The sequence below is a fragment of the Protopterus annectens genome, chromosome 2.part0 (genome assembly GCF_019279795.1).
Source record: "Protopterus annectens isolate FY-2018-M chromosome 2.part0, PAN1.0, whole genome shotgun sequence".
NCBI lineage: Eukaryota > Metazoa > Chordata > Ceratodontiformes > Protopteridae > Protopterus > Protopterus annectens.
The window spans coordinates 1,230,047,076-1,230,063,602 of NC_056728.1; the positions used below are offsets into that span (position 1 = coordinate 1,230,047,076).

Here is a 16,527-nt window from a genome sequence, read left to right on the forward strand (position 1 = left end):
TCCAATAACAGTCACCGGCAGAACGGGAACTGGCAAGCACGACATGGGGTCATGTGACACAATGCTTGCATCCTCCTCTGTGATGCACGCAGGCAAGGCACACCTTATAATGCACCACTCCAACATCTCTGCAGTGACTGGGACCTGCCTCTAGGCTCTGCAGAGCACACCTGCAATGACAGGTTATAGACAGACCATACTTTTCAGGCACATACCTGGACCGGCACACCCACAGCTGAGGGGTTCCCATATCCCACTATGTTGTGCACACATCCTGGCTAGTTACTTAGCACAATGCATCAGAGGTGCTCCACGTGCAACTAACTGTGTCCGGGACTGCTATACACATTGTAACAAGCTACAGAGTCAACATCATACCCCACGGTTAACATACCTTATTTGTTGGTATATTGGACAGTGAGGCTCAGACAGCTACTACTGATGTGTGACTGACACTACCCCACACTAAACTGGGATAGCCACTCATGTACCGACACATCCATGAGTCATAACCTCCGCTCTGCTGGATCAACCCATACACACCACCTCCAAGACCTACATTAACCTTGACATGAACACTACCACCATGTGACTGGTGTTACACACCTGGGGTTATCCCCTCATTGGTGGATTCCGAACATATGCTAATCAACCTTGTTAGCCACATCCCGGCACCACACCCATCACAGCATACACAGTACGTGAGTACTACAACACCTACTACAGACGTCTTCTGACAGCAGTTGTTAACGTCATGACACCCGTGCAGATGGACGATGCACATACAAATGCTGAAACATACCCCAGTGCACTTCATTAGCATGTACACAACTGCATGGATCATGCTATTCCACACAGAGCCATGATGGTACACACCAGATAACAGACGCCACTCTGGTGGTCATGTTCCATGGACATATGATGTACAACAACAGGTGTAGGCTGTTGCACAGTGGTGTACATTCCCATGGGTGGGGTAGCTCACTGGTCAGCCTTGGTAGGGCCACAGGGTCCCTCATCACATACTCCAAGACTAGCTACGTAAACATGACTGCGACACATTCCGGGGTGTACCACCAGGAATTATGGTGGTATGTCAGTAGTCGATGGCAACACCCACATCTGCTGTCACATACAACAGTCACTCAGGAACATTACAGACCCAGGTGATTTTGGCAACATGCTGGAGGATGGATTCAATGCTAACATTACACCCTCTCACTCACTACAGGGCCACAATCCATACAGGAACATTGTGGTGTCCCTGTGGTCACACCGTACTAACCTGCACTCTATATGTCCTGGGACACTGGCCCCATGTCACCTTCCAACGTCCCAGGCTGTGATATCCACAAACCTCTGAATGACGTCTCCCCACAAGGCCACCATATTCAGTAATAGCCTTGTTTCAGACATTGTAGCCCCTGAATGGCACACAGCAACATTTATCACACTACACACAGGTGGCACCACAATGCACGAGTGGGACTATAGTCCTACACACCTGACTGGACTGTTCTGCATGGCTATGGGGCACATCATCAAGGACGTCATTCACAGAGACATTGTTGGGCTCCCGTCCTTTGATGCCACCTGGGTTGGGCTTGTTAGGGCCAGAGCATGGCCCCTACACCTGGTGGACTCCTTTCATACAGTTACCAGGGCAGTTGCTGATGGTACGGGAGTTCACACATCCTACATTGTCCTCTCATTGCCTTTCAGCACCATTCTCCATTCTGGTATTGACAACATACACATCCACCTGCACATCGTACCCTATGTCTCAGGATGTTATGCAATGTGGCTCATGGACAGGACACACACAGTGAGGCCAGCATACCATAGTACCTACTACATCGGAATCACTGCAGATTGTACCACAACCAGTACACGAACCAATTCAGCAGCCAAAACACAATCTGCTAACTGCCTGCTCACAGAGTCAGCTAGTCAAGGAGCACACGATGAATGAAAAAAACAATTTATTTCACAAATCCAAAGGTTGAGCGCTTTCACTCACTCGACTGTGAGTTTCATCAGAACAATTCATTCAAAACAACACATACACTAAATAGTAAAAAAGGCGCCAAAAAACGCTTTGTTTTTTCATTCATCGTGTGCTCCTTGACTAGCTGACTCTGTGAGCAGGCAGTTAGCAGATTGTGTTTTGGCTGCTGAATTGGTTCGTGTAATAGTACCTACTACATGTCAGTTACATTTGGCATACCACAGTCCTCAGTCATAGGGCCCCTCATGTTCAGTATATGCTTCCCTGTGGTACAGGCTAGCACAGGGGACTTTCCCTGCCTAGCTTTACAAACCCCTGCATACAAAGCGCCATGATTGCTCCACCAGCTGATACTGACTCCATCCATATGGGTGTCGCTGTGACAGATACATGATATGACTATCATGGCGTCAAGCTGCATGACACAAGGTGCATGAACATCACCTTTGCATTACACCATTCACCCACTGACTATCACATGGGTGGTAGTCCCCTACATACATATCACATTGTACATGTTTGCAGTATACACATATGTCGCACCCACTCCTGTGGTTACCGTATTGCCACTGTGGCGTGGATATCCTTCTACGTGGCCACACTTATCTGTATTGGGTGTGTAGCTGGTACATAGGTACCCACTGTACCTCTGAAATCAAGACTTCTACACACATTCAAGGGTACACCACCCCATTTAGGGTGTACCTTACACAACAGCTACAGCTTTACATACCACAACATTAACACGCCATGACGTTTACTGAGTTCCGACAGTTTAAGTATGCGACTGCACTACGGACACCACATCTGCACACATTTGCATACTACATACTCAGGGGTGATCTCTGCTGATCAGACAGGGCCCATGTCCACAACATTATTAATGGATATATTCCTTATACGCGACATAAGCAAAAGCCACTGTGAGCAACAGGTCCTATGTACATCACACAGGGACACTCAGTAGCACTGTTCATGTGATACCTCCCTTGGTGGTTGGGAGACACATGTAGGCCTGGGATCACTGCAGTGGCTGTACTGTGCAGAGGTGCAGGTGACACATGGCTCTGCTGTTCACAGGACACTACCCTAAAGAGGTGCCACTGGTGTGAACACTGTAGTTGTGCTTACACATGGACTTGCCAGACTGCATAGTACCCCACTATGCACCTGTGAAGCTATTACATGTCCTTTGTGCATGGTTACTTGGTAGCCCTTCCATTTAGATTAGCTATCATGCTATTACAATGTCCCATGCCTACAAGCCATATGTATCCTGTTATTGTACATGCCAATAGACGATACCTTTGGTATGCATGATATGCCTGTTATGCTGTGTAGAATATCTGTCATATCTACCTACAATACTATACATTACACATATTTCACATAGTATCCCATAATGCAAAGCATACTTGCACAGCGGGACCACCTTAGATATGTCATTGACGTTATATGCCCATACACATGCGTGCTGTGACAGTATATCAACATATACTATCCCCTGCTATGGCACGTCCTTGTTGGACATACCCTACCACTGACGGCGGGTTGTATGAAATTGTTCTGTTTAACGCCCTCATGTAGCATCCCTTGTGGTGTCTGTGATGTGTAACTTGTGTCCCACTGCTGGACACACAGTTTCTACAAGCATTAGTATGCTCAGCAAGACATCACTACATAAATACCTTTTCCCACTTTATGCATTGCGGACACATTTAATTAATGCAAACCAGGCTATACATACAGTAAAACTAATTAATACAGATCATGCTATACATAACCTTACATATCGGGTGTTCTACATACCTTGTTATCGTTAAGGCATTTCGTTTCTATCTCTCTCACAGTGTTTCAACTGGTATTCGGTATGAGCATACGGTTTGAATGTCTGGCAAGTCATCCTTATATACATCGATACCTGTAACATGTGGATTCATTACACCAATTGGTGTTCCTGAGTGACTAATTACTTGCATATCAGCTGTGCAGCTACTCCATTCACCAATTACGTGGCAACAGTGGGGTATAATTGAATTCTCCACTTGGGCGTTGCCTATTTGCCCTACCTTCGGGGAGACGGTCTGTATTGTGTTTTGTTATGTGTAATTGCAACTGCTATGCATGGAGACAAGTATACTTTGGATTCATGCCCCCCGTGGATTGTATGTGACAGGTAGAGGATTTGGTTCAACATGTGGGTGTACCTGTCATCCCAACGTCTGATAATGGACTATTGCAAAGAAAACCTGTAACATGGCTGTTTGTTCCATTATACAACGCCTGCAATTTTTGCATGACGCCTTTAATTGTGTCTCTCACATGGTACGTTGAGGGTTCTGCAGATGTAATTGACTGACTGGATGTTTGTGCTGCTATTACAGTCTGTATTGCTTTAGTTTCTAGTGTGGGGGATGTCGGTGGGTGTACGTAGCATATACAGGTTTGTGGGCCTTGCATTTCTACATATTCCATATATATGTGTGTGGGCTCCGTCCCTAATTAGAGAGCTAACAGTTAGTAGACTTATGTTATGGGATTGTACGTTGGGCTGTTGTTAATTGGTTTCTATATTGTCTGCAGGTGAGCTTGCTACTTGTATACCTCCGGAATTGCAGTAATATATCAAGGGATATGTGTAAGTGACAGCTATCCCTTGTATTTCTGTCCCAGATATTTGCAGTCATTGCGGTTGTGTTGGTAAAAGAACCTGTTTGCCATGGGTTGCCACCTTTTCATATGGTCATTGTTGGACAGTTGCGGGACACACAGCGGTGTTTACAGGCCAACACGTAGCCACGGTCAGTACACAGGTTAGCACATACTTTTATCCTCAATACATACCTGTTGTTGTGGGACTTTGGCTACTTATCATATTGCATGTAACATTTATGTTTCTTACATACAGGCATAACTATTAAATACGACTATTACATTATATATGGGACATATTAATGTCCTAACATCTCGGACATTTGCCCTTTGTATTGTTTTATGTCAGGACACACCTGCCCAGGGTGGGGCTGTCCCTCCTACTGTGGGACAGGTGGTAACCGTATGCCTACGGCTAGCTATACCCACACCTACCGTACTGATCTACCTCTGACTTGGCACTAACAGACACATATTGCGGACACACACACACATTACAGTCACACGGAGATGCACACAGCACCCTCAACGCACACATATACAGACTACGGCACTCACAAACACAGTTGAACACAGTAACTACGTGGACTGCAACACCGGCAGCAGTGACTAAATGTCCCTTCATATCATCATACTCTTACTTGCGGCTGTACTGTTCCAGTACTGTGTTCTATCGGTCTTTCAGCCTCATGGTTACGCATGTCGGTATGTTGCACATTCCATAGTTGGTGGTATCCTATTTATTTGTACCTCCAAGGTGTTATGAATGTCGTTGAACTATCTATTATATTTGCAGATATCGCTGAATCCATCTATATCAACATATATTACTCAATTGCCCTTTCTATCTGTATTATATATATGCATATGTGTACATATATATATATATATATATATATATATATATATATATATATATATATATATATATATATATAGATAGATAGATATATCTGGCGGGGAACATGACAGGCACACAGCACCACCATATGCTGTAAGGCTCATGTACTGATCAGGTGTTGACATTCCGTGTTCCACTAGCTGTTGTGTGTACAATGTTTGAGGGCTGCCTATGTAGGAGTCACACATTTGGCCACCTATACATTACAATTTACAGGTGGTCATGTTTGTGTGCCATCCATTTTACTGTGTGTGCAGGTGGAGAGGTGTCAGTCCGTAGGGGCCTACACTGTCAGAGTATGTGCTATACGTTCCCTCTTTGCCAAGGCGTAGGCATATTGGGCACACCTCCGTCTGCCTACTGGGGCTGGCACAGTGTGTTCATGGTCTGAATCCCTCTGTGCCTGTAATGGCCTTGGCAATTGCGGTGGGCTATGAGGGCCTTCACCATTTTGTCCCTGCTGCAGCTGCTTCCGCAGGATCATATTATGTAGCATGGCACATACTATGACGATGTGGGCACACGTGCCTGGAGAGTACTGCAAGGCTCCACCAGATGTGTCCAAGCACTGGAACCGTGATTTCAGCATCCTGAACACACGCTCTATGATGATTCTGGTTTGTGCTTGTGCCTCATTATGGCGTTCTTGCATGGGTGTGTGTGCATTTCTGATGGGAGTCATCATCCATGGCTCCAGTGCATAGCCAGCATCCCCCACAAGATGGCGATGTGGGATGTCCCCCCTGACAAATACCTGATACAGCTGTGAGGCATGCCAGATATGGGAGTCATGGTAGCTTCCAGGGCTGCCAGCACACACATCCATGATAATGCCCTGGGCATTGCACATGACCTGGCAGTTGATGGAGTGGAATCCCTTGCGGTTTATGTAGCGCCTACCATGCTCACCGGGTGGTGACTTGATTTGTATGTGCGTGCAGTCTATCGCACCCAGTAGCTCCGGGTAGTGTGCCACACGGTGGAAGTGTCGCATATTGCTGGCCAACTCCTCCTGAGTTCAGGGGAAGTATATCTGCTCATTGGCATGTGGTAACATGGCATCCAGGAACTGGTGTAGTACCCTGGATGCTGATGCCTGTGAGATCCCCATTATATCTCCAGTTGGCCTTTGAAAGGTACCTGTAGCCAGTATTCGCAGGCTTACACATACCTTCGTGTCCACTGGGATGGGTTCCCCTCTGTTGTTTCTGGTTGTCAGGCGTGGCCGTCACAGCTCCACTATTTGCTGTAAGATGTCCCTGTCCACCCTGTAATGCTCTACTATCTCCAGGTCATGTAGCCCCTGGTAGGTTACCCTTGGTCTGAACACTCTCCTTCTCCTCCGAGGCCTGCGGTGGTTGTTGGCATCATCCTCCACAACACCGTCAGTCTCTAACACATGCTGATGAATCACAGCTATGGTAGCTCCCAACATGTACATTTTAAAAGTTCCCCGTGTGTTTACACCTATGGTGCAGTGTTTGGAAATACACAGGTGTGTGTAGAGTGCTTTCACACTTTATACTATTGTGCTGTGAACCCCGATGATGTCATAGGGTGTGTATGTATGATCGTAGCTACAGGGTATCTTATGTGTTTTACTGCCGGAACTACTATTGTGGTGCCTTTGGTGTCGAATTACATTTGGCTGCCGTGGATTACCTCTTGACCTTCCCTTTGCATTTCTGCACGTTGCACCTACCATTTTCTGGCATGCATCCAGCAGCCTACTTTCATTTGTACTTTCCTGGACCTGGCGTATCTTGCGTTATGTGTGCTACTGCCAGTCTGCTGTCGGTTTGCTTTGCTCTGCTGTGTCAGGTCTCCTATCTTTGCAATCCAATACCTCCCCTCCTTTCTTTGCATTCCAATGCCTCCCCTATCCTGTTTTGCAGGTTTCTGCAAGCAGACTTGTCAGCTGCCGTCGATTGGCCATCGTGAGTTGATTGATGTTGATTGCTCATTAGTACTCCAATTACCCTACTTCAGCATTTCCTTCTTTTCTTCCCCTGACCTTCCTGTTTGTGCTATTGTTCGCGGCGCGTGCGTCCGATTACTGGGTTTCGGGCACATTCTCATCCCCATACACATGCGCTTTTGGGCACCATGTGTGCTCTCAGCTAAACGATTCTATACCTTCCTCCCCACCCTTGTCCTGCAGCTTTGCTTAGCAACGGACAGGCCAGATTTGCATTGCTCCAATGTGCTTACTGCTACGGTGGCACACCCCTCTCCTGATGTCATGTATCTCCTCTGAGCCACTCCTCGGTGTTATACCGCTGCGCCGTATGGTACAACCTTCATCCAGCGGGACATTTGTGATTCAGTATTATCTGCCTCATTTGCATGGCATTGACTACTAATTCATAGGTACTGCGCCGAACAGTACTGCAGGCCCTTAGCAACCCTTGCACCTTGGTTGTGGTGTTCCATGCCTACCATTGTGTATTATGCTGTAAACCTGATTTTTATTACGTTGCGATTTTATGACATTTTTATATTATTTCTTTATGTTACAGCTTCCGCACACATGCCCTGCAGTTGTGCTGTGTGTTACTGTGGACATGACATTAAATGTTGTTTTTTACATGTTGTGCATCTTTTCTTATGCCATTGGCTGTGTATTTCGCCATTGGCATATGTTAACTTTGTGATACATGGGTCTGGCCCGCTTCCATAGCTCTGATGTTCTGTTTGGGAAAATGTAAACCGTGTTTTTTGGTTTACATTTCTGTGGGCTTACTCTACGCCTGCACCACTTTATGAATCACTGTATGCCTTCATTTGCATGGTGCGACACTGCGCATGGGGTGATTAGCATACCTAAGCCAGGGGCTGCGCAGTTCTGGCATACGCCGGTAGTGCACGTGGAATTGGATCGTACCTGAATCGCTCGACGGCCATATTTGGCATTATACCGCCTACGCTATGCCTGCGCCTGGCGCAAGCTTCATGAATCCCGGGGATTGTCTTTCACTATTTTTTTTAGTTCACTTCTGAATTTCAAGTTTCTGAAAACTCGATCATATAGTCTCGACCATATGAAGTTCGATATATATATATATATATATATATATATATATATATATATATATATATAAATATCTTAAATTCAAAATTGCTGTACCTCAGGGTATTCTCTCTTCTACAAGGTACAACAGTCTTCTTGTAAATATAAATAAGCAACAGAGATATGAGGATGCAGTCCTCCACATTGGAGAATGTAAGGGCATTGTCCCAATGCAAAACGACTTTCAAGGAGTAATATCACTGCTGTTCTAAAAGGTTTGCACTTAATTTTTTCTCAGTCTAGGGATTTGTAGAATCTAATTTTCAGCAAAGTATGGTTTGCCAATTAAATGCATTTATTGTTACTATAAATATTTTTAAGAGTCATGTCAATTATATGGGTGGTTACATGGCTTCCTTATGACAATGGAAATGCAGTGAAAACTTTTTGCTAAGTTCTGTTCCATTTTTATTTTTATTTGCTTTAAAGGACATATGTAAAAGTCCTAAGAAAAAGCAAAAATTGAGAATAATATATATATATATATATATATATATATATATATATATATATTATAGATATAGATATAGTTATATGTGTATATATATATATATATATATATATATATATATATAATATATATATTTTTATATATATATATATATATATATATATATATATATATATATATATATATACAGCAAGAGAGATTGCACAGAAGGAGACTTATGTAGGCTATAAGAATCTAATTGGTTTCAACTGCCTGTGTAACTACATCTAAGAATATATTTTTTCTTGTCTTTAATTTCAGGATTACTACCACAGCTGCTTGCATGATGGACCTCCGCAGATATCCGCTAGATGAACAAAACTGCACACTGGAAATTGAAAGCTGTAAGATGCATTCTTATATGCAACACATACTTTTATTGTTTTTGCTGTTATTAAAGCAGAAATGAAGGTTCATATTTTAGGCACTTGTATTGAAGTTGAATAATAAAATGCCAGTAATGAGAACTTTCCCAGCAGAGAGTAGAGGATAATTGGACCACAGGCTTTGTTCATTGATTTAGGTTTATAAGTGGAAGCTTTGTATTGCCTCTTTAGTTTGCTGAACATCTCTAAAGGCTTGTTGATGCAGTAGCTAATACATAAGCTTTTCCCCACTGGCAACCATCAATTCAGCCTGGCCCCAGACTTTGTTCATAATTTATAAAATCGGTACCCGTTTTGTGCTGTTACTCAGGAAGCAGATGTCAGTTCATCATCCTGCTAATGTAACATTTTGAAATAGAAACCACAAACAAACCAAATAAAAAAAGTATTTTAAGCATATGAGCTTTGAGCTGTCATGTGTGTAATGATTGAGACAGATTTCATTTAGCTGTTTTCTCTATGTCACGTACATAATGCTCACTGTAATGGTGTTACCAATGCATCTACTTCAGATTAAATTGAGCAGATACTTTTCAGCAACAGACATGCAAGTTTGCCATACATTTATTTATTCATTTCAAGGCTAGTACAGAGAAAAGTTATACACAGAGCAATACAGCTAGCTGCACCCTTGCCATTTGAAGAGTAAGCATTACTGACTATAACAAAATACATATTTTTGACAGATTTACAAATAAAAACATGAAATAAGAATTCTGTATTTATGCAGCTATACAGTGTTTTCAGAAATGACTTAAGACGTGTGTAGTTATGGCAATATTTTCCTGTTTGAAAAACATATGTGATTGTTTTAGATTGACATGCTTAGTAACAAAATAACTTTATGAGAAAACAACTACAGTGAAATGTTTTGCTTTTTTGAGCTGCTTATAATAGGCCAATTTTCAGCAGTTAATTTGCAATAGATAAGCATTTATGTCATGTTTTGCAATGCATATCAGCTAAAGGCAAATGAAACAAAGCTGTGGAGTAAATTCTATTTTTCTTCCACTCCTTTGCCTTTTTATATTATCTGTCTATAGTGTAAGCACCGCAGTTAATAAATAATCACAGCAAAATGGACAATAGATGTAGGAAAAATTAGTGAAACTCGGTTTAATGACTGACTACTGCCTGTTAATATTTCAGGTTATGATGGATATCATAATTTAAAAATAATAGATGAAGTGGACTTTATGCACAAACAAGGATGGAATTCCATTTGTTCTCTTACAGAATAGTGAAATAACAGAAGTAACTGCTAAATATGATAGTGGATATGACATGAATACTTGAATGTAGGATTTTACCTAGCTATTGCTTTCAAGTCAAATCAACCTCAGTATTTATGTCTGAATTTGTTAAATGTTTCAGATACAATTCATGCATATTAGCAAGGGATTTAAGTGCACTGGATATATATGGAGCTACTTATATTTCCAAGGATAGCAATAATTAAGCATATTGTAAGTAATAAATTGACATAGTGTTGGGACAGCAAGTTCATTTCCAGATAAGGCAAGAAAACATATTAGTGAATTTGCAACAGCCATATGTCCCTGAAGCTGAATTTCCCTTCATCCATGCGTCCCCTGACCAAATATGCTACAGGGAAATCTTTCAACACCTAGCAGCCTGAATCCAGAAGTTTAAATTAAGAAATTCAGAATGCGTACTTGTGCACAGTGTAAGAATAAGACTAAATAATAAAATGTTGGTACTAACCAGTGAAGGAAACAAAACAGACATTCTAGACTGGATATCTTATCCTTCTGCAGTTATAAAATGTGATTTGGATGTTAAAAGATGCTTTTCAAAATTTTGAAAACTTAATTCAAAATAATAATAAAAATTATAAGAGAATTAGCATGCCTTAATGGAGGCAAGTAAAGAAAAGAAACAAGAATTTAGCTTAGAAATCATAGGTTCCTAGTTAGGTACTAGGCTATCAGCCCAAGAGCCTAAGTAAGCCTAGCCAACAAGGTTTCCTGGCTTACGCCACCCAAGAAAGTTAATTTTCTGTGCCCCTGTTGAGCACAGCCACAGAAGTGATCTCCGGGGTGTATTTCCTATTCCCATCCACTCATCAAGATTTTTCTTGAAGAGTGCTAATGAGGAACTTTGCTTGACATAGATGGGTAGCTTGTTCCAGAGTATAGGAAGTCTCTGGGACAGGAATATATCCCTCCAGCATGTCCTGTTTATTGTGGTGACAAGATTTAGGTCCCTAGAGCATGTAGCTCAGAGGGCTTGGGATTTCTTTAGGTGTAGCATGTCCAACAGCTCTGGGTTTAACATAGATTTATATGTTAGGCAGAGATCTCCTCAGAGTAGGCGATATTCTACAGAGTAAAGCTGGAGTTTTTTGAGATGGTCAGTGTAGGGCATCTGTTTGAGGCCAGTAATCCTGTTTGTGAGGTACTTATGTAGCCTTTCAAGCTGCTGCAGATGTCTTTTGAGGTACATTCCAAAAGTGGCGTTGTACTCTATAATGGGTCTAATGATTGCCGAGTAGAGGGGAACAATGACCTCTTTTTTCCTAGATGAGAACCCTTTTGTGATGAGGTGTGCCACATAGAAGAATTTCCTGACTACTGTGGTGATGTTATTATCAAAGAAGAGACTACTGTCCACCTGGGTCCCAAGGTCTCTTATGACACATTCGGCATTAAGTAGACTGCCATTTATGTGGCAGTTCATGGGTACTGAGTTTTTACCAAAGGGGATGACAATGCACTTTTTGGCATTGAGCTTGAAGCCATGCCTCTGACACCAGGCATCTGTCTCAATGAGGCCTTTCTGTATGATGTCCACATCATTTGGGGACTCGACTATGGCTCCTAGTTTACAGTCATCTGCGAACTTCATTAACCAGAGGCCTTCTATGTTAGCCTGTACTTCAGAGAAGTAGATACCAAACAGGAGAGGTCCCAGGACTGAACCCTGTGGTACTCCACTTGTCCCTGGTTTGAAGTCAGATTTGGAGTCTGCAACTTTTACAGTGTTGGTTCTGTCAGTGAGCCAGTTGGCAACCCATCTTGTGACATCGGGATTTATACCTAGTTTAGTGAGTTTAGCTATAATTCCTGAATGGTGATGGTGTTGAAAGCCTTGCCGAGGTCAAGATAGGCTGTGTGAACCACATTACCCTCGTCTATGGCTTTGGTGATTGCCTCAAAGAAGTCAATCAGGTTCAGAAGGCATGATCTGCCTTTCACAAACCCGAACTGGGTGGGGTCCAGAGTTTGGGGTTTACCAATGTCTTTGTTTATGAGTTCCATGATGATATGTTCCATGGCCTTGCAGACCAGGCTCATCAGGCTAATAGGGCAATAGTTCCGAGGATCAGTGGTGGCTCCCCCTTTGTGGAGTGGGATAACTGTTGCTGGGCACCATTCAGTGGGCACAAAGCCTGACGTGAGTCTATGATTGAACATGGTGCTTAGGTGAGGAACCATTTAATTCTGAAGTTCATGCAAAATGCAGCCTGGGATGTTGTCAGGTCCCATGGATGCTGTGTTATTAGTTTTAGAGAGTGCAGCTTTAACCTGCATAGATGCGATTACAGGGACTCTGCATTCTTCCTCTATAGACATGGGCCCCTTAGGGGGTGAGAGAGAGGTAAACTTAGCACTAAACCTATCTGCCAGGATGTTGGCAATATCAGTTGGTTCTGTAATTTTCGTGCTGTTGTGCTGTAACTCAGAGCAGATCTGGGTGTTGCCATTGAGATTCTTGACATAGCTATAGAATGCTTTGTGGTTGCCCTTAGAATCAGTGGCAATTTTGTTTTCATAGCTAGCTTTGGAGGATCTTATAAGGGATATCAGCTTCTTAATGAGGCTGACCAGGGAGCTTCTCCACTCATGCGATTTTACTCTCTTTTGCAACAGTTTCTTCCTTTTGTTGTACAGTTTGTTTATGGCAGGGGACCACCAGATTGGCTTCCTTTTTTTGGAGGATAGCATCTTGGTTCTGTTTGGGATAGCATGATCCATGCACTCATGCAAGTGCTTATAGAGTGCATTTGTGTAGGATTCAGCAGTTGTAACTGTATTGTTCATCTGCATGGGTGTCATGAAGTTCACCACTTCTGTCTTAAGAAGCATGAAGTTGGCTTTTGAGACATTTTTTACCATGGTTTCCTTAATGGGGGTGGGGGCGGGATGTAGATATCAAGTGTGATTAGCTTATGGTCAGATTGGACCAACGAGGAGTTGACTTCAGGTGTGGAACACCAGTCACTCATGTTGGTAATGACTAGGTCTAGGATATTGTTGCCCCTAGTGGGGGTGTGGATAAGTTGATTCAGGGTATTGGTATTTATGAATTCCAAAAAGCGTTGATTGAAAGAGTTGGTAAATGAGTAGTTTTCCCAGTTAATGGTGGGGTAGTTGAAATCACCCATTATTAGGCTGTTTGTTTAAACCCTAATAATTTCCAGTATATCAAGAAAAGAGGAGTGTGAATCCTGGGGCATGCTGGGGGATCTGTAGCAAGCTACAATTTGGATTGCAGTTTTGCCCAGAGTTAGTTGCACTTGGATAACCTTGGATGCATTATGCTGTGCAACTAGCCTGGAAGTGTGGATATCCTTAATGAATATGGACACACCTCCGCCTTTGGTGTTCTGGTCCAGATGGCCAAAAAGTGTGGTATGAGTTATAGCCTGGTAATGCAGGGGTGCTGTCTAGAGCTTTGAACTAGGTCTCAGTCACTGCACAGATATCGATGTTCTCCATTTTAAGGAGTGCCTCAATTCAGTGCATTTTGAGATTTAGACTTCTAGCACTGAGTAGCATTACCCTCAGTTTTTGCTTGCCTGTTCCTGTTATGGTGGTGAATTTGTCATTTGAACCTTTCCTAAAAAGGCACTATGGGGCAGCAAGACCCTTAGCCAGTATCCAGAATCCCAAGGGTGACAGATGCAGGCCATCTCTGGCAAAGCATCGTGGTCTGTTGCCCATGTTGTCCCAAGCAGACAGATACTGGATCCCCTTAGAATGACACCAGAAGCTTAGCCAATTGTTGAAGTCAATCATTTTGTCCTTGTACTGCAGTATCATTCTGGGCGATGGCAGGATGCTACTCAGGGCTAGGGTCATACATGCCTGGGCTGCAAGATTGGAGAGCTCTTCCATGTCTCTTTTCATGTAGTCCAGGGAGGGACATTTCAGGTCATTCACACCAACATGGACAATGACAGAGTCATATTTGTACTTGTTGTGGATCAACCTGAGTGCATGGGTTGTGTGGCAGATCCTGGCACCCGACAGGCATCTGACAGTAACCTTCTCCTTGTTTAGCCTGATGAGTGAGACATCATTGTGCCTGACTATAGAGTCACCTATGACTAGTGTGTTGGGTATGTTGTTTTGCCTTATGGGCTGTGGTTTATTGGCACACAGATTCTCTGGCTATATGTCATTTGGATTGTGATGGGGGGTGGAGGTTGCTTGCATTTCTGCTTTGGAGGTCTCTGTTGCTTGAGCTGATTATTATTGAGAGCCTCTGTGAATGTTTGTGTGTTTCTCTGTGTGGATCATGGTGGTGTAGGTTTAGTGGGACTATGTGATGAGTGTGGTGTGGTGCAAGTGTTTAGTAAGTTCAGTAAGTTAAACTTCCAGTACTTTCTATATATCCCACCCAAACTGACTCATAACATCATCAGCAGAAATGTCAAATACAGATTACAGGTTATAAAAATTCCAAACACATAGTTTAACACGTGTCTTCAGTATTTAGATATCCACTAGGAATAATAACTTAAAGCACTCCACTGTGAACAATAGCAAATAGTTCATCTTATAACTGTAATAAACTCATTTTGTACATTTGTTAAAATAGGTGAGCTTTGTAGGATAAATAGCAAAAGTAAAGAGACTCGTGTATAAAGTTTATATTGCAGCTAGAATTATACCATGTATATGCAGTGAATGTAGAACTGTAGCAATTACTAATTATAGAAATGCGCACTCTAAGTTATTATCTATTAAAGGAGACATGACATGCTCAGAGGGGCTGGCTGTTAGCTTGCTTCATATCCTCAGCGTTTATATTGTGTCAGAGTTCTTTACCCATAGCCATGGTAGTCACGTTATCTTGACACCAGGACCAGCACTTTGAATATTGATTGCTGAGATATCTTAGCTCATACTGTCTTTAGAAAAACTACTAATTTATGTTAAACATGACGTTTCTTTGCTGTCACTACACTTAATAATTATTTAATTACTGCATGCAATGTAGTTATGAAATAATTGCTATAATTTAAAAAAATGAATGAAAATACAACAAAAATGTGAAATGTCATAATGTTTATTGTTATGCTGTCCCTCTATCATGCAAAGCCAGCATTTTGTCTATTATTACGTGACATAAGAATTGACCTCTGTGGTTCAGAGCAAGGGGACTCATTATATACCTACTGATGTCTAGTCATTTTGTGAGAGATTGCTATATGTACTAGGCACTCATATCTTCTGGAACGGTATTCTGTTACACGTTTACATAAAATAAAACCAGCAAAACACCAGGTAAATCATTAGTCACTGCTAGCCTCAATGAATTTTTGATGACTGCCCAAGGTGACAGAGCTATCAGTTATTGTCAAGCATTTGAGGTGTACACTGTTAACAAGTTGTAATTTTTGTTGGCAGCATAGGGAATCACAAAGTGTTTAAAAGAAAATAGACTTTACCTTATCACAGTTAAATAATCATTGATGTAATTTGTCAAAGGGATCAGTGCCTGTATGAAAAAAACACAGTGAAATAAATTGCTATCCTAATTATTTCACTAGCTTATTTTCAAGCTTTCAATGTGTACATAGCCAGAAAGTGGTTACCATTGAGTTGGGGCAGGAAGGCATGGCATGTGTGTTAAGGAAATGGGTAATTCCTTGACCCCATTTAAATGATTATGCATATATCTTGTCAGTAAGAGACAAAGCATATGCCACACAGCAAAATCTTGGAATACTTTTCTAAGACAGTTACTTCTTTCACCTGATCAAGATCA

The 16,527-nt window shown here is 42.3% G+C and overlaps 1 protein-coding gene across 1 annotated transcript in view; it reads left to right on the forward strand.

The window, feature by feature from the left end:
• The window catches only part of GABRB1 (gamma-aminobutyric acid type A receptor subunit beta1), a 2,653,090-nt gene that overhangs the window by 900,848 nt on the left and 1,735,715 nt on the right, over positions 1 to 16,527 (forward strand). The window contains exon 2 of the mRNA XM_044061406.1: positions 9,383 to 9,465. Within this exon, the coding sequence (XP_043917341.1) occupies positions 9,383 to 9,465 (83 nt within the window). The remainder of the gene's footprint in view (positions 1 to 9,382; positions 9,466 to 16,527) is intronic.